This window comes from Armigeres subalbatus, chromosome 3, assembly GCF_024139115.2.
Source record: "Armigeres subalbatus isolate Guangzhou_Male chromosome 3, GZ_Asu_2, whole genome shotgun sequence".
Lineage (NCBI taxonomy): Eukaryota > Metazoa > Arthropoda > Insecta > Diptera > Culicidae > Armigeres > Armigeres subalbatus.
Genome location: NC_085141.1, coordinates 38,301,869 through 38,329,549, shown reverse-complemented (window position 1 = coordinate 38,329,549; position 27,681 = coordinate 38,301,869). Strand labels below are relative to the sequence as shown.

General features: G+C 41.4%; 2 protein-coding genes across 7 annotated transcripts in view; one reads left to right on the top strand and one right to left on the bottom strand.

The window, feature by feature from the left end:
- LOC134227195 (low-density lipoprotein receptor-like) overlaps nucleotides 1–27,681 on the top strand; it is a 1,220,229-nt gene that overhangs the window by 353,444 nt on the left and 839,104 nt on the right. For all 6 annotated transcript variants that reach the window (XM_062708524.1, XM_062708522.1, XM_062708523.1 and 3 more), the window contains one exon: nucleotides 19,968–20,105. In XM_062708524.1, the coding sequence (XP_062564508.1) occupies nucleotides 19,968–20,105 (138 nt within the window). The remainder of the gene's footprint in view (nucleotides 1–19,967; nucleotides 20,106–27,681) is intronic.
- LOC134227664 (uncharacterized) lies at nucleotides 19,084–19,721 on the bottom strand. The gene is made up of 2 exons (XM_062709324.1): nucleotides 19,653–19,721; nucleotides 19,084–19,596 (listed from the first exon to the last, which is right to left on the bottom strand). Exons 1-2 carry the CDS (start codon nucleotides 19,719–19,721, stop codon nucleotides 19,084–19,086), a joined length of 582 nt encoding a protein of 193 aa, XP_062565308.1.

Sequence of the window (27,681 nt, the reverse complement as noted above, 5' to 3'; positions counted from 1 at the left end):
TTCAAACCATGATCAGTTTTTACCTTGTATAAATGTTACTATTTTAGCTATTTATAACTGTTTCTCTATTGTATGATGATGCCAATCGATTACAGATAAAAATAGCGTTCTTTTGGTATATTGATCTCACTCCTGTGTAATAAAATGCGTCCTTTACGAGCTTTTTGAAATTATGCCACTGGTGGGGGGATTTAGCGCAAATTCAGGACGTTTTTAAATCGCTTTATTTAATTACTTAAACAATATGTACGAATGTTTAAATAAACTCTATCACTTCCAGTATACCTAAATATGCCATTCATACTGTTTTAGGTTCATTTCCTGCCAATGAGATGGTAATTTCTACTGATTTCAAAATGGTTCAAACCATGATACGCTTTTCACTAGTTCAAACCATGATTGGATACCCTATTCACCCATGCATTTATATAAGGCCGTCGCATTCACTCAGCAGCGAGTGAACTGAATAGACTGTCAGTGCGGGCTGCGTGTGCAATGAGGATAGAGGTCTTTTGTTTACTTTATCTTTGATTGTTGCTGCTAACCATTTTCAGTTTTCACTGCTAGGAAGTGAGTGTGAAGAGGGAATGGTATCAATATCCAACAAATTTCAGTCACTGAGATTGAGAATTCGCACCCCTGAATAAAAGGCTTGACCGCGACATTTGGGTTGAGTCTCCTGCCTCAAGCCATTTGAATTATCTCCGGAGAGCAGCGCACTTAACGTCACCTGAACCTATTTTATTACCACCAAGGTTTACTTGGATTCTCCGTACTTCTTTTCCGGTAGTTGGATTATTTTAACTTTATTGTCTGTTATGTTACGTCATAGTTTCCTCTCGTCGACCACTTTTAGTCATTAACTACTTCTACTCAAATTTTAAAGTGTTAGTATTAAGTTTTAAAATGGTAATATTAAGTTCATTTGAATTTAAATTTCCCATTGGAAGGTCCCACGGTTGGATCATCCTGCCCCTCCCCTTGCAAATGTGCCCCTGGCCTTGGTGTTCTCAGCGAGTGAAGAACTTAAAATTTTAAAATTCACATTTAATAAAGGAAAAAAAAAGAAGAAGAAAAAACTATGTTTTTGTTAAAATAGTGTACAAAAAAGAAAAACCAAAACAATCGCCAAAATAAAAATGACACATGTACGTACAAGGGGAAGAAGGGTCAATGATTTGTGACAGTTTGTGACAGGAGGGGGGAGGGGGATTGATAATTTCAGTAAACGATAAACGTAAATTTTTATCGATCCTTTAAGGAATTTCTATAAGAGTTGCTAAAAACTTCGGAGGAATGACCTTAGGAATTCCTAGAAAAAAAAAATTGAATGAATTTCTGGGGAAAGTTCTGAAGAAATTCTAGAGAAAAAATTGGATGGAATTTTCTTCCTAGAGTTCCCAAAGGTATTTCTTGAGAAAGTACTGGCAGAATTCTCAAAATATATTCCAAAAAATTCCTAAATCAATTTCTCAAGAAATTTCAAAAGTAATTTCCTTAGGTATTCCTAAAAAAATTCGGACGGATTTCTCCTAATGAAACTTTCGAAGCTATGCCCTAAACGATTTCCGTGGGTGTTGTATGTACTGAAGAAATTATTGTTATAATTTATGTTTTGAATTTTCGAAGGAATATTGTAAGGAATTTCTTAAGAAATTTCTGGATTTAGTAATTTCTTAGAAGTAATTTCCGAAGGATTTTCAGAAAAAATCCCAAGACTATTCAAAAGCATTTTTGGAGGAATATCATTTTTCAGGAATTAATTTGAAAATTCCGTTCGGAAATTCTTTCACGAATCCTTTTAGAAATGCTTTTGGAAATTCCCTTGAGAATTATTTAAGAAAATTCTTCGGAAATTCCTACAGGAATACCTAGTGAAATTATTTTAGGAATTCCTTCGGAAATAGTTTTAGTAGAACTCCTGCGGAAATGTCTTTAGGAATTCTTCGGTAAGTCCCAATTATTTTCGGAAATACCTTTCGAAATTTCTTGGAAAATTCTCCCCGAAATTCCTTTGTAATTTTTCTAAAGATTCCTTCAAGAATTCCTTTACAAATTTGTTCTGGGATTTCTTCCGGAATTCCTTTATAAATTTCCTTTCCTTTCCTTTAAGAAATTTGTTAAAGAGAATTCCTTTGGAAATTGCTTTATTCCTAGCAAAATTGAATTAGAAAGGCCTTCAATTTTTTCTTCAATAATTGCAATTATTTCATGATTTTATTAAATAATCTCTTTCAGTAATTCCTTAAGAAATCCCTTTCGGAAACCTAAAAAAAACTTTTAGAATTCCTTGTAATTTATCTTTTTCAGATTTACAACCAGGAGGTATTTTTTTTCCTTCAAGAATTCCTTCGAACTTTTCTCCAGCAATTTAATTATTAGTTTCTTAAGACCTTCGGATATTCCCCTAGTTTTTTTTCCTATATCTCTTCACAAAATCCTACATTACCTGAAGAGAACATCCAGATAGAATTTCGTTGACATTTCCGTTAGGATTTTCCATTTCGTTCTTTTATAAATTTCCGGAAAATAATCTTTCAAATAAATTTTCGTAATAATTCCTATAGGAGAGCTTTGTATGGTTTATAGAAAAGCAAATGAAAGTTCTAATGGAATTTCTTGATGTATTCACAAAGGCCTTTTCAGAGAATTTTTCTGGAGGATTCCTGGACGAATGTCAACAGTAATGAATGGCGTAAGAGAGAGTTATTTATATCAAAGGAAATCCTGGAAAACAAATTTCCAAGGAAGTGCCTGATAGATTTAAGGACAGATTTTGATTTTTTTACAGGAATTTACGAAGAAATTTCCAAAGAAATTTCTGGATGTGTTTAAAAAGTAAAAAAAAAAAACTTTAAGAAATTCTAGGAAAATCTGTTTTTTTGGATCAGATCAGTTTTGGCGTTCAATTTTAATTAAATTTCAAGGAAAACATTCGATTTGGTGGGTCACGTGCCCCATGTACCCCAGCTTAACTTCACCAGTCAGTGCTTTCCAGTTATTGAAGTAAGACTGCTGTTATCATTGTCTCAATTCATCTCCCGAATGAAAATTTTCCCATCCCGGGGAACAAACTCCGTAGAATCTGCAGAGAGCTGCCGTCACCATACTTCTTGACGATGTCAACTGCTACCACCTGGGGTAGTCGTACAAACAACATCAGAGGAAGTACAGTGTTCAGTGCAGCCACTGAGTTCGGATTCATCGTCCTGAACGATGGTTTACTTACCCATTTTTCATAGGAGACACGTGGACGAGAGAGTTGGGGATAGCAAGTCACCGGCTACGGTCATCGAGCTGTTCGACACCATATCTCGGATAATCAATAACAGCGTTCCGAAGCGGACAGACCTTCCCTGACTGGTACAGTGACTCGACGAAGAAAGCTGTGAAGAGCAGGCGCAAAGCGCTTCGTGCCTTGAAAAAGGTATAGAAACGTATCCTAGCCCATGGCGATCTCCTCTTAGCATGCCAGGCCGCCAGGAACGAGTGCAGCTAAACCATCCGGGTGGCGAATAACAAATCTTGTGTTGGTGTCTCGGTGGGCATTAGTACCTAGTAAACGATAACCGAATTGTGTTACAAAATGGTATCTACCATTTTGAATTACAGTACACCTCCTAGGAAAGGTTCATTAATTACGTAACGCAAAAATTGGCCATTTTCAACACATCCCCTATGTCACACTTTCTGTATAAAGAATCTAAAAATTGTGTATGGATCGCTAGACTTCAGGCAACCCTCCTCCCCCTCTGAGCGTTTTTAAATTTATGGATGTTCCCCTTTAGATAATATCCGAAACACTTCCAAAGGAAACATCCTACAACGGAGTTCCTGGCATCCGAGTTCCTGGCATTCCAGATTCCTCACAACAACGTCAACGATTTCAACCAGGCTTTAATGCTTGACGAGATCGATATCGCTCCATGCAATGGGAAATCTGCAGATCCAGGTGACGTTCGATTTCCTATGTTGAAGCACCTATCAGTCAGCACATATGATTAAATCACACATCAATAGCGTTACTCACTGTTTTAGGAGAAATATTCATTATTTATATCTTTCAATTTGGAAAAAGGCTTGCCAACGATTGGTATACATCCTCTAAGTTATTACACATTAACCTTTCATGGAAACCGAACATGTTTTTCAACAGAAATCTACCAGACGTGTTGAAAACAAACCCTCCACTCGACGAGACCTCGATACGATGGAAACGATTTTGTTTTCTCGTGAAATAATCATTTCATTTAAATTTTAACATTTCCCCAATTTCTAATTTGTTCCACTTTCAACAAAAAAAAAAAGATTCTCGTTCGACGCAATTTTGCGTTAGTCAGGCTTAGCGTGTGTACTTTTTGTGACTCGTTTCCAATGAACAAATTTAGCTCAAACCTGCGCCTACCGCTAGGCAATCACCCATATCAACTGGCACTCGCCCAACATAAGTCTCTTGAAATTAGATCCAATTTGTCGTTATAACTCATCGCGTATTGCGACAGTGTGTAACATTGTTATCTCGGCACGCCCCCTATTTGGCCCCGCTTGTACATACGATTGTGGGGGAGAATAATTGTCCCCACACCAGTTTGCCAGAGTGCAGGCAAAAGTCCTTGTGGGAGTAATCGCAATCGAAGTGTGTGTCATGATTAATTAACTGATGGCAAAGTGGCACGTTGCTTTCGGTGGCATGTGAGTCGAACTGTATCTTTCTTATCGCTCGGAAGACAGCCAACCAAACGGCACAGAAAACAATCCGCAGTCGTAAATCAAGAGTGAGAGGAAGGAGGACTCGTGGGGACGACTTTATCAGTTGAAGTCAGTGGGCGGTGGGCGATGCCGCGTGGAATCATTAGAGCCTATCAAACCGTCGAAAGTTTCGTTCAAATATTTATGAACACATGCCAAAGATGCTGCGGATGATGCCGTAGGCAACGCCTTAGCAAACGTTTGCTTCACGCTGTGCGAGTGTTCAAGATGGTACACGGCTTTAAAGGCGAGGATGCTTCACTGTTTGATTAACTGCTTTGGGAAGCAGCAGTGCTTTCGGGAGTGAAGACTGATGACGGGTGGAGACCGTGTTATTAATTATTCAAATTGACAGCGGTATTTGCATCATTTGACAAATTATACCAGCCATGATACTGCCTGAACGGCTGCTTGTGGCATGCTCTTTGGTTAGCTACACATTCCTCCGTAACTGTTTGTTTTGCCGCTTCGTTTGCCAAATTGCGTTTGGATATTCGATGGCTGATTGACTGATTGTTGGTGGCACGCATTACTCATGCGATTGAGACCTTTGGCGAGTGACTTTGTAGATAGTTGAGATTGAATAATTGAGCATCATTAAAAGGCAAATCAGTTTGGTAAACTTTTTTAGGATACAGTCCCTTCCTGATCTTGGCAACACGACCGGATTTTTGTGTTGCCAAAAATGGGAAAAAAAATTCATACTAAATTCCAATTTCATCCAAATGATGCACGTGCACCATAATAGACATTTTTGTGATATTATTTATAACTCCAAGATCGTAGTTCAAACAGAATTGGAACAAATTTGAGAATGGCAATCAAACGATAATGTGACTAATTAGTTCGTTTTATAATAAAAATTATAATTGTAAATAATACTTAAAATTAATGTCGACGACGTCCTTACAACAATTAGCGGTGATAATAAACAAGTCTTTTCTGTCGTTTCTAGTATACACTCGTATTCTTGTTTGCGGACGAACGAAACTTATGAGCAAATGAGATTCGTTCGAATCATTTTCCCATTTGAATTTGCTGGCGTAAACGAGAATGTGCATCAACTTTCGTTCGAAAGCGCGTTCGTACGTAAACCAGAATACGGATGATAGTCCATTGAAGTGCTGACTTCAATCTATCTTGACGTCTGATATAAAATCAGATAGAAGATCAATCGTTTTTTTGTTATCATAATTTCATCTATAAATCAAATAGCGATCCGACGAATACAAGAAGGCGAAATGATGACGATCAAAATGATCGACCAGTTTGTCGTATCCATCCGGGAGCCAATCACCACCAGCCGAAACTCGGTCTTAATCAAAATACCTACCAAATACTTACGACGATTTGTGAAGATTAGGTAATTAAAGAAGTACAGCCGTTGACCGAGCTGAATTAAACAACAATTATCTACAACACATCGTCAACAACATTCCTTGATATACCAAAGAGCAGCTACATCCAACTGGCACCTACTTTTTGCTCATCTCTCATCTACAGCAAAGTGTCGCACACTACTTAATACATATTCCTACACTTCTCCTTGCTATGCAAACCTTGCTATTCTCCTCGCCCCTCCTAACTCTGAGCCAGTCATCCTGAGCTCTTTATTTCCAAAACAACTTCCTGCATATGCGACTGTACATTGGCCCGACGCTTCTCTTGTACTTTTGCTGACCAGCTCTTGGATGTTTTGATCCAAAGGTCTTCTTGAACTCCAGCTAACCAGCAAACAACTTACCGAACGTTCCAACTTCCCGATAGATTCCAGTTTTGCAGCCAATCCACGATCTCGATGTGCCACTTGGCATCGACACTAAAGTCTAGTAGGTTGTAGACCCTGAACCGTTCTCGGGTTCATAACCTGTTGAAAATGAGGGAGAGTTGCAGTTGCTGGCAGAAGTATCAATCAGTAGCCGGCCATGAGTGAGGGGGTTTTGGAAGAGAGGTTATAAACTAGAGCTGCGGTTCTCAACCTGGAGTACATGTACCCCTGGGGGTACCTTCTTACCGCACGGCTAAGGAGGGCCCAACTGCAACTGTGTGACCAAATTCAGTCCTAGTCAAGTTGCTGTGACAATTTTCGTCTGATTTGTGGTGCTAGGGTTTTGTCGCTGTCCGGAACAACTTCTGCTGGCTGGGATAGGGAAGATGGAAAAAAACCATACGATTTGACAGTTCTGTACCCAACATGTTTCGGACAACAGAGCAAAGGGAATCGAAGCGACAATCTTTCTCTATAGTTTAAAATCTCTTTTGGCCATGAGCTCAGTTTGCTTCCGCTGCGCAGTTTACGTTTACAGCGAGGTGTTGCAAACTAATTGTTGAAAGAAAATTCAAAAGGGCATTGAATCCAAACTCAGCAACTGTCTTAATCCTATACATATTCAAAACAATGAAAACAATCAAGCCGACTTCAACCGACAGCCAATGCGTATTTTCGGACTCGGCGAGTATCTGTTCCAAAAGGCGCACTTTACTTTACCAAAAACGGTAATATTATTTGCTTCTTAAAGTCGTATTTCGGAAGAATCGATTAAAATTAAAATTGAATTCAGTTTTGATTTGAACTCTGTATTTTCTGGCATTTAGTTCTGATCATTGAATAAAATCGTTTTGAAACAAAAAGTCAAAAATGAAAAAAATATCGATCGGGATATATTACGAAGCATTTGAATCCCGAATCCAGGACAGCGAAAATTGTTTGATTGATCTTTAGTTACGCGGGTAGATCTTAAAGGGAATTCTTAGACGACTAGTAACTTGTACCTCAAACACATTTTAGTGATCTAGTCTATACATCAAAATTGTCATGTACCATAATCATGAAAGTTCGATTGATCTTTGGATACTCTTGTAGACGTAAAAGCCTAACTCCCGCGATTTGTTGGATGACCGAGAGTCAATGTCATTGGAACATTGTATTCTGCTAGTATCCTTCGATCTGGACCATGCGTTTGATCGAGTAAGCCACTATTTTTTTAAGCAAACCTTAGATAGGATGAATTTCAACTTGAATTTCGTCGACTTACTCGTTCAGATTTGGAGTCAGTCATATTCAAACATTTTTGTCAATGGACACTTAACGAATGTAATCAAGATCAAATCAAGAGAACAGAACGTTAACTGGCAAGCTGTCCTAAATGGTCCACGCATCCGCTTATGGCTGCATCATCCAAGAAAGTTAAATCTAGTGCAAAAAATAATTTTGATTAATTCCTATATCAACTCAAAAGTATGATATATGGCTTCAAACATCCCTCCTACAAAAAAATTTGCTAACAAAATTAGAACAGAGATGAGAAAATTCATTTGGTATGGGCAAAACTTACGAAGAGTACCATTTGCTAAGTAATTCTCCCGAAGTCCAGAGTTGGCCTCAATCTTCACTGTCCTGAGACAAAGGCAAAGGCTCTACTTTTGAATAGATTAATAAGTCTGGTTCACTAGTTACCTTTCTTGAGTAGTTTATTACAAACCCCAAACAATCCTATTCCAGCCATGTTCCACTACATCTCTCAATTAAAAACGGAATTGGCTCAATTGCCAATTCATTTGGTAAATACACCAACGTCTCAAGCGATCTGTGCAGAAGTCCAACTGGTTTGTGGTTATGCACAAAAAAATAAACATCGTTAGCTGCTGTACCAACGAGGCGTAGTGGACAATCCCTATTGTGAAACGTGTCCAGGAGAATTAGAAACCACGATACACAAACTGTTTCGCTGTCAACGAGTTTGTGACATCTGGAGATTCCAACGAAGACAACTACTGAGCATCGAACCCAGACTAGCAAGAATTGAACCAGAGGAGTTTATTTACCCAGAATTGAAGAACCTCATTAGAACATCTAGGAATAGTATTATAAAACAATTAGGTCAATTTTTGGGTCATCATATAGAAACTAATGAAAATGTATTAGGATTGGACAACTATATATTTTATATTAACATTAACAACTAAGAAACAATTTTTTTATTCCTTTATTTGTTCAGGCACTCTGTGTTACTTAACCGCTACTGTGCCGAGATCTACTGTGGTATTCTGCTGTGCAGAATCCACACAGAATCTATTTTTAGATTTTCATTACCATTATTATAGTCGTTGCCAGTCCATCATATCGTGAGTCCAATGTGTCCTTTTTGTCCATATCGTGCATTCAATAATCGTTGCATTGTTCGGTTGCCATTTTATCCGGGTACGTTGGAGAAATGCCTCCGAGAAGAACAAGTTGTCAGTGGTCATCAGGCAGCCCTGACAATAAAGCGCGTCTCCCAATACGCTACCGTATGGGCAGCGCATCCGACGACTGACGAGGGTTTGGTGGAGGGGCTGGGAATCGAACCCATGACCATTCGCTTATAAGGCGAACGTGTAGCCAACTACGCTACGGGGCCCCCTTAAAACAAATATTAAGTTACATAAAAAAAATACATCAAAAATGGCACGTACCGTACTTAAAACAGTTCGATTGATCTTTGGTCACTGGTGTAGATATTGAAGCCTTACTCCAGTGATTTCTTGGATGACCGAGAACCTACGCCTTTGACACATTCTATTATATGCTTTAAAAGGGGCTTGTATCATATTCAAAGCAGTCCGATGGTCTTGGGTTATGCCTGTTGATCTCAAGGCTTTACTCAAAGGATTTCTTGGATAACCGAGAACATATTCTGAAAAAAATTTAAACTCATGGTTCATTCTTCGCCGCCACACACCGTCTTCTTGCACACCGCCAAAGATGGTCCTAGGCACCCGTCTCTTGAATACTCCGAGTGCTTGCAAGTCCTCCTCGAGCGTTGTCCATGTTTCATGTCCGTAGAGGACAACCGGTCTTATTAGCGTTTTGTACATGACACATTTGGTGCGGTGGCGAATCTTTTTTGACCGCAGTTTCTTCTGGAGCCCGTAGTAGGCCCGACTTCTACAGATGATGCGCCTTCGTATTTCACGACTAACATTGTTATCCGCCATTAGCAAGGATCCGAGGTAGACGAATTCCTCGACCACCTCGAAGGTATCCCCGTCTATCGTAACACTGTTTCCCAGGCGGGCCTTGTCGCGCTCGGTTCCGCCCACAAGCATGTACTTTGTCTTTGACGCATTCACCACCAGTCCAACTTTTGTTGCTTCACGTTTTAGGCGGGTGTACAGTTCTGCCACCTTTGCAAATGTTCGGCCGACAATGTCCATGACAAATAAATTGACTGGATCTGTTGGAAATCGTACCCCGGTTGTTACACCCGGCTCTCCGCATGACACCTTCTAGCGCAATGCTCAACAACAAGCACGAAAGTCCATCACCTTGTCTTAGTCCCCGGCGCGATTCGAACGAACTGGAACGCGATTCGAACGAACGGTAGCTGTTCAGTTTCCCAGATTCTGACTATCAGTTTGTGCAGGCAAGTGCCTAGCTTTTCCGGGCCCATCTTGATGAGCTCAGCTCCGATACCATCCTTACCAGCTGCTTTATTGGTCTTTAGCTGTTGAATGGCATCCTTAACTTTCCTCAAGGTGGGGGCTGGTTGGCTTCCATCGTCCGCTGAACTGACGTAGTCATCTCCTCCGCTGCCTTGACTTTCACTGCCTGTTCTCTCAGCGCCATTCAAATGTTCCTCGTAGTGCTGCTTCCACCTTTCGATCACCACATGTTCGTCCGCCAAGATGCTTCCATCCTTATCCCGGCACATTTCGGCTCGCAGCACGAAGCCTCTGCGGGATGTGTTGAGCTTCTGATAGAACTTGCGTGTTTCTTGAGAACGGCACAGCTGTTCCATCTCCTCGCACTCCGCTTCTTCCAGGTGGCGTTTCTTCTCCTGAAAAAGGCGTGTCTGCTGTCTCCGCTTCCGTCTATAACGTTCCACGTTCTGCGACCGCCCACGCTGCGTCCTTTTTCTCCAGAATCTGTCTGCACTCTTCGTCGAACCAATCGTTCCGTCGACTTCGTCCCATATACCCGACGTTGTTTTCCGATGCGTCGTTAATGGCTGCTTTGACTGTATTCCAGCAGTCTTCAAGAGGGGCCCCATCGAGCTCACCCTCTTCCGGCAACGCTGTCTCGAGATGCTGCGCGTATGCAGTAGCGACATCAGGTTGCTTCAGTCGCTCTAGGTCGTACCGCGGCGGTCGTCGGTACCGAACATTGTTGATGACGGATAGTTTTGGGCGCAGTTTAACCATCACTAGATAGTGGTCAGAGTCGATGTTAGCACCACGATATGTCCTGACGTCGATAATGTCGGAAAAGTGCGTTGGCCGTTGATCAGCCGCCCCTAACATGGAGAACAGACGCTCAGTAAGATTTGCACCTCCGGAGAGGAGGGATTAATTGGGTAAGTTATCTTCCGGAAATCCTCTAAGGAATTCATCTTAAAATTCCGACAGGACTTCTTTAGAAAAATCCCCCGCAAATGAATTCAGTAATTTCATCGGAAACTCCTAAAGGAGTTTCTTTCGAATTTCACTAACTTTTGAAAAATTCGGAAAACCTACAAGAAAACCAAGTTCCGTAAGGAATTCTTCCGGAAATTCGTTCAAAAAATCTTCTAAGAATTATTAAGGGAAATCTTCCAATTAAGAATAATTCCCTTCGTAATATTTTCAGAAATTCCTATAGGAATTCATTGCCAGGGAAATCGCTACAGCAAAAAAAAACATTTCTTCTCAAATTTATCCAATATTTCATTTGGAACTTCCTCCAGAAATTCTAGGACGAAACTCTAGGGATATCCGAACGAATTAAAAAGGAATTTCCAAAGGAATTTCTAAAGGATTTTTGCAAAAGAATTTTCGAAATTCTTAAATTTCTTCAAGAATTTCTTTGGACATTCATCCAAGAATTCGCTCGAAATTTCCTCCAGGGATTTCTTTGGAAAATCCTCAGGAAATTACTCCAAAAATAAATCCAGAAATTTCTTGGGAAATTCCTCCAGTTAATCATGGACTTTCACAAAAAAGAATTTCCAATCATTTTCCTTAGAACTTTCTTTAGAACTGCGTCCAGCATATTCCTTTGGAAAACCTTAGGGAATTTTTTTTATGGATTTCTTAGAAAGTAGAAACTTTCGAAGAAACTTCTGGAGAAATTCACATAGGCTTTTCCGGAGGTATCCCTGGAAGAATGTTCAATGAAATTACTGGCAAGTTTTTCTGGAGGAATTTATAAACGAAGTTTTTCCTAATAAGAACCCGAGCGAATATTCGAAAAGTATTGTTAAAGGCATTTTTGAGAAAACTGCTTAATGAATTTTCGATGGAGTTTCTAAAAGAATTCTTTGTGGAATTTCCGGTTGAATCCCTGAAGGGATTTATAGAATTCTTCAGAAATCTTTTCGAGAATTACGTCAGGACTTTTTCTATATTTTTTCATTCTATATTTTTATATTTATAGTTAGAATTAAATTAGGAAGATACAAATATTTTAAAAAAATTGTCTTCCGTCGGATTATTTTTCCTGAAAATAATAAATTGAGTGAGCAGCGATGAAATTGAAGGGTTTTCAAAACTTTGTCTTGCAAATCCAAGGAGTTTTTAATTTTTCCATTATTGAATAATAATTATTATTCCTCGTTGACCTTTCGAGAACATTAAGGCATAACTTTTAATAAAGTTTTGAAACAGCCTTTCCCTTCCAATAGAAATCCATATACCAGGAACTTAGGTATTGTTTACTCAACATGAACTAAATTTTAAATCAAGTGAGAATATTTGGCAATTCTAAATTATCTGGTTTACTAACTAAAAACGCACCGCATCACCTCATATCGTTAAACAGCGGGATGATATGAATGAAGTACGGCTTGCTGGGGAAATGCATGTTTCAGATTCTGATAGTCTGTAGGTTAGTCTCTGATTTGACGTTTGTGAAGGTCAACTGGCCCTCCTTAGCCGTGCGGTAAGACGCGCGGCTACAAAGCAAGACCATGCTGAGGGTGGCTGGGTTCGATTCCCGGTGCCGGTCTAGGCAATTTTCGGATTGGAAATTGTCTCGACTTCCCTGGGCATAAAGTATCATCGTGTTAGCCTCATGATATACGAATGCAAAAATGGTAACTTGGCTTAGAAACCTCGCAGTTAACAACTGTGGAAGTGCTTAATGAACACTAAGCTGCGAGGCAGCTCTGTCCCAGTGTGGGGACGTAATGCCAATAAGAAGAAGAAGAAGAAGGAGGTCAACTGCACCCACCGTTCCGACTATTTGGATCAGTATGGTAAGTATGGTAAGTAAGAAGGTATGAATCCACTTCCTCAGTACCATTTTATTTACCATATTGGTCAGAATGCTCGGAACGGTGCAGCTGACCTCCAGTAACGTCAAACCCACAGGTGAGCCTGCGGCAGTGCGGCAATACCCCTCGCGGAAAACTGAATACAGTGGCCCGTGATTTAACCCACAGATACTCCAATTGAAATTAAAAGTGTACCGTCAACTGGGGGGAAGATGATCATTGAGGTGAAGATGATCATTTGATGTGTCAGTCAAAAGTGCCAAATTTTTTTATGAAACGGTAGTCAACAATATTCTCCGTTCAAGTAATGTTACCGCTAGGTAGAAATCCGAGTTTTTCGATTATAATCATGAAAATGTATTTTGTGGAAGAAAGAGAGAGATAGTCATAAATGAGGCTATTTTCGTTTCAAATATTGACTTCGTAGACTTCTTTACATAGTAAATTCAACATTCATACAAATACCCTAGTGTATTTTGACTACTAGGTCATAATGATTTTAGTAGAGCTGTCTCGATCAACTTCACCCCAAACCAGATTACTCAAAAAATGTGTGATAATTTAATTTATTTTAATAATTGCGAATGCATTTCAGAAAACTAAAGTTGTTGATTATTGCAACGTATAGCAGTACATGTTTTGGAAATTTTGTTTCGATTTAAAATGTAAACACACATTGTTATTGCATGTTTTGTCTTAAAAATGATCATCTTCCCCCCAGTTGACGGTACTTTAAAAAAATCCGTAGATTTACGCAGAAATTTTAAAATTTCCGTAGTTTTTACCTATGGATTCGTAGATCCGTAGAAAGCATCCAATTCCGTAAATCTAGCATCGCTGGTTGGAATCTCTTACGCTGAAGCGAGTTACATCGATTGTTTCGAGAAAGACATCATCACCGCTTGTGGAATTTCTTGAAAATGGTGAAACTGATCAATGTTCCCCCGGATTACGGTACATGGCATCGTTCCAAAAATGAATATATACAAGCCACAGTGATGACACTATATTTATAACGCCCCAATTTGGCATGTCTTCTATTTCGTCTACCAACAATATGATGATAGTTGCGCCTAAATTTTGCCATATTTTTTTTAACGAAATTGATATGCAGAAATAATACTGAAAACAACAAATTCCTCCAAGATTTCTGTCAAATCTTCTGGAAGTCTATATAGGGAGCTGGACCGTTTGGGCAGCACCCACTATTCCCGTCCGCAAAGTTAATAACTCGACCGCGTTCCAACCAAATGGCTTGATTTTCTGTACATCACTAGATATCAACAGAAACTAACCATGTACTAAGAAACAAGTAATTTGGTTGTAATGCGCTCGAGTAGTGAACGTTGTGGACGGGAATAGGGGGTGCTGCCCATTTAAAAAAACAAAAACTATCAATAAATGGGATACGATTGATCTTTTGATCGTTTGGGACACAAAAAATAAAATGTCTATAAATAATTGGGCATTGGTTTTCGTTACTGTAAAAAATTGATTTTATTCCCAAACTTTGATATTATGGAGGGGAAAATCCGAAAATTTGGAAAATTTGATGTTAACAATTTATGAATAATGTATCTTATCGTTCTCGTAGGCTTTAAAATACTAACAACAAACATTGAAAATAAATCGACAACCAACGAACGTGTTTTGTTCGCCTGTTAAATATGTACCAAATGTACTGAATTTTGTTTCCAAATTACATTAAATAAAGTTTAACCAACGCAGTACAAATCAAAATGTCCGTTTCTCAGTATGTTTTGAAACTGTCTACAGTGTCAGTTTAATCCATCAGTCTGGTTTAATTTATTCATTCAGTCAAAAAATAGGGATTTCGATCCATTGCTTCAACATCTTTCCACGGTTGTTGAATTATTTTGATTCAGGAGGCCAATATCAATACTCTAACAAACTTTTCGTGATTTTAATATGTGAGAATCAGGCCTCTATGCAACTGTATCAACAACTAATGATTTATTTTATACCGATTTTTATACTTTTTAGGCACTATCTACATTAATATATTGAAGTGCTTGAGAATACGGCTTTCGGTGTCGCACGGTAAAAGTTTTATGTTCATGATGCTTTTTCATTTAAAAATGCCTGGGTTTTTGATTGGGAATCTGAAATTATAATACTGTGAAGTGAATTTTGAGTGGGGAGATCCATAAAGTACGTTTGTATGGATCGTCACGCTGCTCTGAACCCTCCCTCCCTACTAGAGGTGTGACGTACTTTGTGGATAGTAATATGTCCCCAGTAATATGATTAAAATTTCAATAATGTTTCAGATATCTTGGTTGTGATTTGAAAGTTGATTGAAAGTCATTTTATTTATATGGCAATTCACATGGGAAAAAATTGAAATTGTCGTAGAGCTTTCAAATAGTGACGAATTTGATTGTTCAGCTTCAATTTCCGTAATCAAATAAGCCAGCGGATAGGTACCTCAATAATTTAAAAGTGTTTTGCCTTTGTTGAGTTGACGCTATTAGCCCATTTTAGTCATATTTTAATAAAACCCATTGCAATTGTAAAAACCTTTAATTTGGTTCTTAATGTTATATTGCGCTGGTCTTACTTTATTTATTGCGATTTGCAGTTTAAGCACAGTCACTATGATACAATTATGGTCAACACGCAAACATATGACACCAGAAACTTTGCGTTTACTGGGTGTCGATTTGTTTTTGATTTGTGTTTTAATATCAAAGCCTACTTTTTACTTCAATGACCAAAAAGTTAGCTGTCAAGTATTTGAACAGGATAAGATAAATTTTTTTTATCAATTAATTACTTCAAAAACTCTCCATTATACATGTATAGATATCTCATAAGGTGGATGGATTTAGGTGTTGTTCGTTACCTCACAGTACTTTCCACTCCATGTTGTTTTTGAATTCAGTTATGGTCCGATGGTTGACATAGTTTAATATTTTTAAACTCTAGAACTGAGGCACTGATGTTCAATTCAAGAAATACCTATAACATTATACAGTGTTGACCCGATTTTGTCACTCCCCGATTTTGCCTACCCCCGATTTTATCACGTTTTCCACCCGATTTCATCACGTCCCGATTTTATCACGTTTTCGACCCGATTTTGTCATCCCAAAATTTTTTTTCATTCTTTTTATTTTCGTAAATAATACCACAAACAACATTGATTTTCATGAAATAACTTTCATCGCCTGTAGTTTATTACGAACGACTTTTGAGTACCTGGGAAATATTATGTAAGCAATTTCGACAAGAATTAACGGGTACCGTTCACGCATTTGGCCTTTCCAAGGCTGATGATTCATATTTGTAGACTGAATTAAAAAATTGGAAATATTTTTTTTCCAATTTTGTCACATACCCTGTTTTATCACCCCATAATTCACCAGGGGGGTGATAAAATCGGGATATTACTGTATGCAAATATTTTGGTATCTTTGAGGTCACACTTATAGACAGTTTGGCTACACGGTTTGCTAATAAAAAAAAACTCATCGGATTTCAAACATCATCTATGTGCCAAAATGTGTTGTGAATTACAAAGCCTTAATTTCGATGAAAACCCGCGGAAAATAAAGGATTTTTTTTTATCATTTTTTTAGATTCAATTCAATATGCGCCATTATGCATTTTTGTCTCAGGTACCCCCTGAGATCAGCGAAGGTACCCCCGGGGGTACATGTACCCCAGGTTGGGAACCGCTGACCTAGATACATGTGCTATGGAGTGTGGGTTCGATTCCCGCCCCGGTGAAGAGGAAACATTTCATAATCGAAAAATTCTCCACTGGCTGTTATGTTTCCTGTCCGTGTTATGTGTTCAGTCTGTATAGTCGTATACGACTGAAGACGGTGTTTCTGTTTTTTTTTTTCAATAAAAAAATAATAATGAAAAAAATATGTCAGTTAAGCTTCAGATCCGAAACAGACCATTTGTCTTCCTCAGTGTCGATCCGCTGGCCGCGAAATAAAACATAAACCAAGTACCTTCAGTACAGTGTAGTATGATTCGTGTGACGAAAGAAGGCGAAGGCGAGGTCAGGGACCTCAGAAAAACCCGCGTCTGGTAGATTTGGAGACTACAGAAAATTATTGCGACAGAATTGATATATGTTTCCCTTTATAAGACTTTCAAGCACAAATCACATAGATTATAAATCATTTGATTGTATGATGATTCTTCCAAAAACTGTTAGGCTCGCAGCTCAAAGTCCGTGTTCCACGCCACAAGAGTCTGGTTCCGTTTGTTGTAGATCCGAACTTCCGTCCTGTAAGCTCCGGGCAGAGTATACGGCAGCACCATGTTGTCATCCATCTTGACCCCCGTTGCGTTAAGCATACCCTCCATTGGACAAGGCTTCAACAGCTGAGGAAAGTTCACTCGTGCAACGTCCACTATCACTGCAGCCACTTTATTGGCCCCGGTGGCGGCATCTTCAATGACTTTGCACACGTCGAAAGTGGTTCCATACAGGGCGGATCGCGATCTCTGATGCTGCATGTAGACGGTGAACGTGAGAAACACCTTCTCCTGGGGTTCTTGCAGTTCTATCAACATGCTTATCTCCTGGGGCCTGTTACGAAATGAACTGACTTTACATTCCAGCACTTTCACTGTTGGATACGGCTGACCCGGGCATTCGTGTTTTTTAATCCAAATTGGGCGCTTCGGAGCCGCCAGATTTACTCTACCAATCGAATACAAACAGAAGCAGACCCAAATTGTATACCTCATTATGCGCGTGCAAACCGAACTAGAAGCACCGAGCAGTAATTACGAAATGCGCCATCCAAAATGCGGACTCATTATTTATAGGACCCATTAGAATAGCACCAGCGAGGAGTCGCTTCGATTGATAGCAATCCTAAAGTTTCGGATCGGAGCGGTTTCTAATTGGATGCTCGTGGCACATTTAAAGTAATTTGTTTTAAAATATTTTCCACACGTTTAAAGACAAATTTGTGGTATTTACCAGTGATGACGTACATTGTTGAATTGAATTTATCGTCGGCATTTGTGCTAATTAAAGTCGAGTTTTTCAAACAAATTTGATCCAATCTTTAATGTTTGCTGGATATCCACTATGTGATACGCGCTACTGTTACGTACACGCTTAAAGTTTATAATACAGATATGTGTTTGCTTCACATGGAACGGGTCAACGCAATTATACAAACCGTTAACTGTTACTCTAATCATGTGTTTTCCCAGGAAGGCCCTTTTTGTCTGAATCAAACCTATTGCTGTGTTTTTAATTCTGAGCGTGTGGGTCAGGTTATGCTCGTTCATTTGAAGTGCTTGTTGGGCATCACCCTCATCACGCGTAGTTACATCGAAAAATGGTTAATTGACGTCTCTTATTGACACCCAGCGTTCGCCATCGACGTGATGCTACCCGGCTCATGCAATGATTGGATGCCAGATCAAAAGTCAAATGGAACGAGCTGATGCTAGGCGCTAGATTTTTCCTGTGAATAATTAGCACTCGAATGAGAGTTCATTCTGTTGATGCGGCGTCATGTCGTCGGTCAGTGAGTGACAAATTTGAGAACATCATCCACTTGACCTAACAGATGAAGCATGAGGTGTTCCAGTTTGTTGATAGCCCTTATTGGGACACTTAACTGGTCGATATACTTCTTCAAAAGTGTGTTGTTCACTCTTTCGAACGCCCGGCTGATGTGTCTCATTATCATTGTCTCATAAGACAACGTGTCTCGTGTAAGTAAGTAATTTATATACGTTTCTGAGTATGCATATTGAAAGGTCAACTTGTTGAAAACACGTTGTTGTGACCACAACTTGATGTTCAAGAGAGGCAAAAATGATCTCAAAAACAAGCAACAAAAAAAATGCAAATACAAAGTTTCGCCATTCCAACTTTGGAAAACTCAGCATCTGATGCCACTTTATGATTATGCTTTTTGCATTCAGCCTGCGAAACAAATTCCACCTTGCCCCCTCCAGAGAAACGAACATTAAACACTATGACCTGCCGGTGTTTGGTCTCAAACTGTTTCCCGGGCACTCGTTGGAACGCAATCAAAACACAATCAGTGAAACTTCCCCATCGTTTCCTAATTATATTTTATTTCCACCAAAGCTAGTTTCCCTGCATCTGCTGGAAGAAGCCTTTCCCAATCAATGAAAACACTACACGGATGTTAACGATCGTCCCATTGGCGCCGTCGTGCATTAACGCCTCGATGATGTACTGCCCCGGGATAACGTACGGCGGAACCAGATCCAGCCGGACCTCTGTGCCGGTTAGGTTCAGCAGCCCCTCGTAAGGACACGGATGCAGCAGGTGCGGGAAGACCTGTTTGCTCTGCTCCATGAACATTTCCGCCACAACGTTCCGCTCCATAATTCCGCTTTGGCGTCCCTGGTCCAAATAGTGGCACAGGTCCATGTCCGTTCCGTAGAGCAGCGTCTGGGTGAACTGGTGCTTGGTGTAGATGTGGAACGATCCCTTTAACGTCCGAACCGGCTTGTCGAGGATAATTTCTCCAATTAGTTGCTGGGATTGGTTTCGCTGGGTCCGAAGGCCACAGCGGACATACTGCGCGTATCGATACGGTTGGTCGATGCATTCTACGCGATGTACGACGATCGGCTGTTGAAAAGATGATTTCAGAAGCTCTGCAGACGCTTGCCAATTATCGTACTTACTCGTTTGTTCTTTGAACACAGGCTGACCTGTAACAGGTTGACAATTACAAACAACAGTTGAAGTTGCATCTCTATCGCGTAATGACCGTTGTTACGAAAGGGGATAGGCTCAAAAGCACGAGGCCTCGTTTCATGGTCTGCCGAGCGGAAACACCAAACGAGAACCCCGTTTTGTTTACTTTTCTAATCATTCATCAAATCTCATCCAATTCAATTCACCTTTGCTAATCCATTTGGTAATCATAGTCGTTTATCTCGCTGACGCCTGGTTACTAATCAAATTTCATCTTGATTGTCTCCCCGCTTCTTCCACAGTGAACTCTACCCTTCAGTGTGCGGAGCGTCAGTTTCGCTGCAACGATGGCCACTGCATCCACGTTAGCTTCGTCTGCGACGGTGAGGCGGACTGTTCCGATGGGAGCGACGAGCATTCCCGGGAGTGCAAAGTTACAGGTAAGTTGTGTTGCCATTCGCTGGAAACGATACAAGCTCAAATTAAAAAAAAGTCCACCCTTGGAGTAATCCACTCCGAGCGAGCTGGGACTCTTCTCGGTAAAGCAGTAACAGTGCTTGATGAGGATGTTCTCAACAGGGCTTGACTAACATAAACCAGGCTCATATTCACTATTTTGTTGTATTCCTAAACCCTAAGTACAGTGAGTTCCTTTCGTCGTAAAAAAGAAGAAAAAAATACAGTCGGAAATTACCTGTGCGGGAAACAACGCCAGCCAGTTCCGTGCGACTTCACAACATGACAACGTAACGACACGACACTGCACCTGAGCAAGGCTCTCCATGAAATTTAATTTTCCGGATTATTTGCCACGACACGATGCGGGAACATGGTTTGTTCCATCATCCATGCCTGCAAGTTGGCATCGGTTGTTCTGGTCACCGACCGGTGTGGGAATTGAGTTGCACTGGCTTAGCTGGGACATATTCCGGTGGCCGGCGGTAAATTTGAAAACTCGGTACAAGTGCTAATACCGGCTCGGACCGTTTGCGAGACCATAGTTGGGTTGATGAAAGTTTTTTTTTTTTTTCGTTTGCCACACTGCCATCGTGTTGATTGGATTTAAACCCAGGTGCGACTTCAATATTAAAATGTTACTTTGTTGGGTAGAAATCAGGACAGGGATAAATCACGATAGGTTTATGAGCTCATGTGGCTTCCAATTGGCGATTAGCGTTATTGTTTTAATTGTCTTTCGCATTAAATAAATTTTCAACAAATTCGGTAAGTCATGCATAAGGATAGTATGGCATAATAATGAGGCATTTTGGCCAATTAACTAACCAAATCACTAACTAAATGTAACTTTCGGATTAATTTGCATTTATTTTTCACTAAAATTTCAAGAATAAAATTAATATTAATTTTAAACTTAAAATGAGACTTCTGAGCATCTTGAAAGGACGCCTCTGACCCTATTGAAAGGAGGCTTCCAGGCCTTTTGGAAGGAGGCTTCCAAGCCTCTTGGAAGAAGACTTCCAAGCCTCTTGAAAGAAGACTTCCAGGCCTCTTGCAGGGAAGCTTCAAAACTTCTTAATATGATACTTACGAACCTTCTTTAAGAAGGCTCCGAGTCTTTTGAAAGGAGCCTCTCGAGTCTTCTGAAAGGAGCCTCCCGATTCTCCTCAAAAAACCTTTCGAGCCTCATGAAAGGAGCCTTCCAAGCTCTTTGAAAGTAGGCTTCCGCGCCTCTTGTACAGAGGCTTCCAGGCCTATTGAAGGGAGGCTTCCAAGCTACTTAAAAGAGGCTTCTGAGCATCTTTACGGGGTCCTCTTGAAAGAAGGGTTCCAAGCCTCTTGAAAGAGGGCTTCCGAGCCAGGTTTCTGAGCTTCTTGAAAGGGCGCCCCTGAGCCTCTTAAAAGAAGATTTCATGCCTCTTGAAAGAATAATTCCGAGCCGCTTGAAGGGAAGATTCCGAGTCTCTTGGAATGAGGCTTACGAGTTTCCTTAAAAAAAGCTTTTCGAGCCTTTACGAAGGAGTCTTCCAAGCCTCTTGAAGGGAGACTTCCGAGCCACTTAAAAGATGCTTCTGAGTATCTTGAAAGAACGCCTCAGAGCCTCTTGAAATAAGGCTTCCAAGCCTCCTGAAATGAGGCTTCCAGGCCTCTTGAAAGGAGGCTTTCAGGCCTCTTGAAAGGAGGTTTTCAGGCCTCTTGAAAGGAGGCTTCCAGGCCTCTTGAAAGGAGGCTTCCAGGCCTCTGGAAAGGAGGCTCCCAGGCCTCTTGAAAGGAGGCTTCCAGGCCTCTTGAAAAGAAGCTTCCAGGCCTCTTGGAAGGAGGCTTCCAGGCCTCTTGAAAGGAGGCTTCCAGGCCTCTTGGAAGGAGGCTTCCAGGCCTCTTGAAAGGAGGCTTCCAGGCCTCTTGAAAGGAGGCTTCCAGGCCTCTTGAAAGGAGGCTTCCAGGCCTCTTGAAAGAAGGCTTCCAGGCCTCTTGAAAGGAGGCTTCCAGGCCTCTTGAAAGGAGGCGTCCAGGCCTCTTGAAAGGAGGCTTCCAGGCCTCTTGAAAGGAGGCTTCCAGGCCTCTTGAAAGGAGGCTTCCAGGCCTCTTGAAAGGAGGCTTCCAGGCCTCTTGAAAGGAGGCTTCCAGGCCTCTTGAAAGGAGGCTTCCAGGCCTCTTGAAAGGAGGCTTCCAGGCCTCTTGAAAGGAGGCTTCCAGGCCTCTTGAAAGGAGGCTTCCAGGCCTCTTGAAAGGAGGCTTCCAGGCCTCTTGAAAGGAGGCTTCCAGGCCTCTTGAAAGGAGGCTTCCAGGCCTCTTGAAAGGAGGCTTCCAGGCCTCTTGAAAGGAGGCTTCCAGGCCTCTTGAAAGGAGGCTTCCAGGCCTCTTGAAAGGAGGCTTCCAGGCCTCTTAAAAGGAGGCTTCCAGGCCTCTTGAAAGGAGGCTTCCAGGCCTCTTGAAAGGAGGCTTTTAGGCCTCTTGAAAGGAGGCTTCCATGCCTCTTGAAAGGAGGCTTCCAGGCCTCTTGAAAGGAGGCTTCCAGGCCTCTTGAAAGGAGGCTTCCAGGCCTCTTGAAAGGAGGCTTCCAGGCCTCTTGAAAGGAGGCTTCCAGGCCTCTTGAAAGGAGGCTTCCAGGCCTCTTGAAAGGAGGCTTCCAGGCCTATTGAAAGGAGGCTTCCAGGCCTCTTGAAAGGAGGCTTCCAGGCCTCTTGAAAGGAGGCTTCCAGGCCTCTTGAAAGGAGGCTTCCAGGCCTCTTGAAAGGAGGCTTCCAGGCCTCTTGAAAGGAGGCTTCAAGGCCTCTTGAAAGGAGGCTTCCAGGCCTGTTGAAAGGAGGCTTCCAGGCCTCTTGAAAGGAGGCTTCCAGGCCTCTTGAAAGGAGGCTTCCAGGCCTCTTGAAAGGAGGCTTCCAGGCCTCTTGAAAGGAGGCTTCCAGGCCTGTTGAAAGGAGGCTTCCAGGCCTGTTGAAAGGAGGCTTCCAGGCCTGTTGAAAGGAGGCTTCCAGGCCTGTTGAAAGGAGGCTTCCAGGCCTCTTGAAAGGAGGCTTCCAGGCCTCTTGAAAGGAGGCTTCCAGGCCTCTTGAAAGGAGGCTTCCAGGCCTCTTGAAAGGAGGCTTCCAGGCCTCTTGAAAGGAGGCTTCCAGGCCTCTTGAAAGGAGGCTTCCAGGCCTCTTGAAAGGAGGCTTCCAGGCCTCTTGAAAGGAGGCTTCCAGGCCTCTTGAAAGGAGGCTTTTACTCTTGAAAGGAGGCGTCTCTTGAAAGGAGGCTTCCAGGCCTCTTGAAAGGAGGCTTCTAGGCCTCTTGAAAGAAGGGTTCTGGGCCTCTTGAGAGGAGGCTTCCAGGCCTCTTGAAAGGAGGCTTCCAGGCCTCTTGAAAGGAGGCTTCCAGGCCTCTTGAAAGGAGGCTTCCAGGCCTGTTGAAAGGAGGCTTCCAGGCCTCTTGAAAGGAGGCTTCCAGGCCTCTTGAAAGGATGCTTCCAGGCCTCTTGAAAGGAGGCTTCCAGGCATCTTTAAAGGAGGCTTTCAGGCCTCTTGAAAGGAGGCTTCCAGGCATCTTGAGAGGAGGCTTCCAGGCCTCTTGAGAGGAGGCTTCCAGGCCTCTTAAAAGGAGGATTCCAGGCCTCTTGACATGAGGCTCTCGAAAGGATGCTTTCAATTCTTTTGTGACGAAACAACTCAGCTTTTTTGTAAAAAAAAACCTTAATGCCTCTGGTACGGAGGTTTCAACTCAGAAGCATATTCTTAACATATTATTAAACCTTTTTTTTAATAATAATATTATTACGGATCGGTTTTCATTGACTAAAATTTTCGTGGGATAGTAAGAGACTGCAAAACAAATTTAGTTAGTCACTGAGGCAAGCCGTGCTACTGTTTTGATGCATATCACATTCGCGAAGTCGAAGCAAACTCTGCTCTTCCCTCCTATGATGCGCTCCGGTCCAACTGATGTGGCGCAATGGCCATTCAAGATTGACAATCAGCCCGGAAGATGCGTTCTGGACTGAGTGATGACGCTAGGATCGACTTCGAATGTTCATGCGGAGCGGTTGGGCTGCTGAGGTGCTACACGGCCTTCCAAAATGAAAATTGAACCGGATGATGCGCTTCGGTCCGCATGATGACGCTGTGGTCCTTAGTGGCACCGCGGCCATGTGTGATGATGATCGCTGGAGACGGATGATACACTCCACTCTGACAACAGCCCTCAGACTCGGCACAGCGGTTTGGCCATTTTTTGTCTTCGGAGATTTGGCGGATTTGGCGGTCCGGCTGGAACCTCAAGCTATCCAACTGGGATTTTCGGTGTCCGGCTGGGATGCGAGAGTGCCGAATAAGAGGCTATCCAGTGTTCTTGCTTGCTTTTTCTTCTTCTTCTGCCTTTTGGGTCTGGCGATCCGGTTGGAACGGCAGGAAAAACACTTGGGATGTTCGGGATCCGACTTGGTAGCAGAAGAAAAAGCTTGATCGTCCAACTATTGCAGCGACTCCTTTTCTCGCCGTTATAAAGTCGATTTCAAGCACCATACTGGTCACGGCACAAATCCGATCCCATTGTTTCCTATTGAAAATTGGCCAGATCATGGGATCAGATCAGTTTTAGTCAAAATACGACTTTTTTAGATCAAATATTTCAAGCACAAAGACAAGTTTAATCGATTTACAAAAAGTTGTATTATAGGACCAATCCTGTCCCATTGTTTGCTATTGAAAATTGGCAGGATCGGACTATGGGATCAGAAGTTATGGCCAATATACCAAGATGCCAAGATTTTTATAATGCCCGAGAAAGGCACAATTGCCGCTAGGTGGATTATTCAGTTTTTTCTGTTTTTGAGATGATGAATTTGGAAATTTTTCCGAACTTTCAACCGGTAAGATTTTGTCATTATTTAAAACGCATTTTTTAAGGCAAACAATTTTCCAATCTTATCAGTGCAGTTTAGGTATCAGTTATCATCGCTATTAGTAGAATTCTACGCGTATCAATGTTATTCTGGCCAAACGAGAATTGACTCATCAAATACTGTAGAATAAATTGACTATGAATAAAAAAACACAAAAGCATGTAGTGTCTTATTTTTTTGTATTCTCACAAATTCTCATTAAGGCGTTTTCTTCAACATACGGGAAATATGAAACTGTCCATGTTTCACAATTACTAATCGTATAAGCAAACACATAAGCTTTGGAAACCACCTGCCGATACGAGCTTTGAATTTCCGAAATCATTTTCCACCCATTTTGAGCAAACTTCTTCAAATTGATTCCAACGTGTGAAGTCTGTGATGGGCACAAATGTTTTGCCTAATCCGTTCTGTTCCCTATAGGAACTGAAACAGGTGGAATTTATACGGTCCCGAGCCCAGATGCTTTTGAGGCGCTTTGTGCCCTGGCGCACGCACCAGAACAATAAACGAACGAATATTTACCGACTTCGATCGCTCCGAGGGGATTGATTTCGCTTCCAGCCCACTCGACCGAAGCCATTTGTTCGGTGCACCGAAAGAAACACATAGGTGGGAAAGCACTAATCTATGGTTAAGGATGATTTGACTTCGCATTTTTTTCGGTAAAGTTTTTCAAATTTCCACGGGAGCAGCCCTGCCTGCTTCTGAGTTTCGATGCGTTCCAAAGTGTGCTCCTAAAATGGTACTTTTAACAATATTTTTTCTTTCGGTGCAAGCATACGGAACTTCTGCAAGGTTGATGATGATGATGTAGATGTTGAGATATCACGTCGGATGCTTTTGTTCTGAGGAAAATGCATTGGGCAGAAATGTTTCTAGAAGGATCTGAAATAACGGTATCACAGCTATTTATGGAAGCTATTGAACGTTCTCTATTGTTCCGCTGATATTGAATCCTAACATATTATGTTGGACTTCCGGAAGTATATCTGGGATAAATATTTCCGAAAGACATATTGCCATACCTGTACAGCTCTAAATTTGATTAAATCTAGGTAAGCAAGTGAAATTTTCAGTAATTTTAACAAATACTCAAAAATGATCCAAATAAAAAAATGAACCAACAACATTAATCAGCTGCGTTTCGCTGCTGAAACTGCTGCTGAAACCAGCAATGCAGCTAAACCTCTTACTGGAGAAACTATTATCCAATCAGTGTCAAACCCACACTCTGTCATCTGGCTTTGCTAATCTTTCCGTATCATTCGAAATCACGCTGAAGATGCCTTCGACGGTAACGGCACGAGACACGATGAGATCGAAACGGCGGCACCAGCTCCGCAAGCCTTAATTGATATCGAAATTAGTTCCCCGGAAACCAACCACCCACGGTCGGATGCCGGGCCGGGTGAAGGTGAGCATTATCGGACGACATTTATGGCCATTAGTCGAGGAGATTTCTTCGCACCACCAACGATGGTCGGGAGGGCGGGGGATGTGTGTGTGTGCCGATAATGACGAGTGGATCGAAATCATGGAACGGATCTCAAAAGGACATCTGAATGCTTGGTTTGGCGTCGGTCGGAGCTAATCAATGTCACAATTTGGTTCAATGGCTTTCGAGCTACGTGGGTAATGGTGGTGAAAAGTGGCCGGAGGAACTTTCTCATTTGTGTGGAAAGCGTTGGAGAGAAGGTGGGTTAGATTACGTATGAAACGCCTGATTGATTTTTGAAATGACTTTTGTGGGGAAATGGGAAGAAATAGACACCGATCGGTGCTTCAAAATTGAACTAAACAACAGTTTGTGTTTATGATGAAACTATTTAAAGACTAGACGAGCTCGGTTGTCTAGTGGCTACCGCTTCTGCCTTTTAAGCAGGGGGTCGTGGGTCCAATCCCAGGCTCATCCCTTTCCACACTTTGTATTTCTATCTTAAGGAAAATTAATTAGCTCTTTTTTATTGGAATGTTTTCACTGTCATAAGACGAGTTTATCACAATTCCATTTAATTTCACCACTTCGTATTACTTTTACAAATACGTATTTCGACCTCAACTGTAAGGTCGTCTTCGGTGTCTCGTACTTGACTCGACTTCTTAGTTCTTAGTACTTTCTGTGTTTCTACCAAAACGATTCCTACTGTTATAACCTTCCACACTAACAATTCCAAAAAAAACCTCCCGTGGCACCTATGGGAGGTCGTAGAGTTCTCTGCATCTTTCTCAGCATTCGCAAGGACGTGGCCAGGACAGATTTCGACTATTGGAGAGTGCATTGCTTCCATCTAAGAGATAGTGATTAGTCCCAAATCAAAATCTGTGGTAACGGATAAAAGTGATGCTACTCTCATACAATAGTCTTGGCTTGTACTACCTACGAATTTGTGCGAAATGCTCAATGCTAATGATGAAACGATTTAAAGACTAATGTAAAATGGGAAGGAAGGGAGTGGCTTCCTCAGTTTAGCGGTGCAAAGCAAATCTGTTCTGTAGGTGTCTACATTCGATTCCCTGGTACGGTCTAGGACATTTGGTCGGGGTTCAGCGAAACCGCACCAAGCGTCTCTTTGACTATTTTGCTCATAGAATAAAAATAGAAATAAATTCATAACAAGTCATGTGTACATTTGTTTTAGAATATCCTCATTCATAGGATGGTAGAATATCCGATA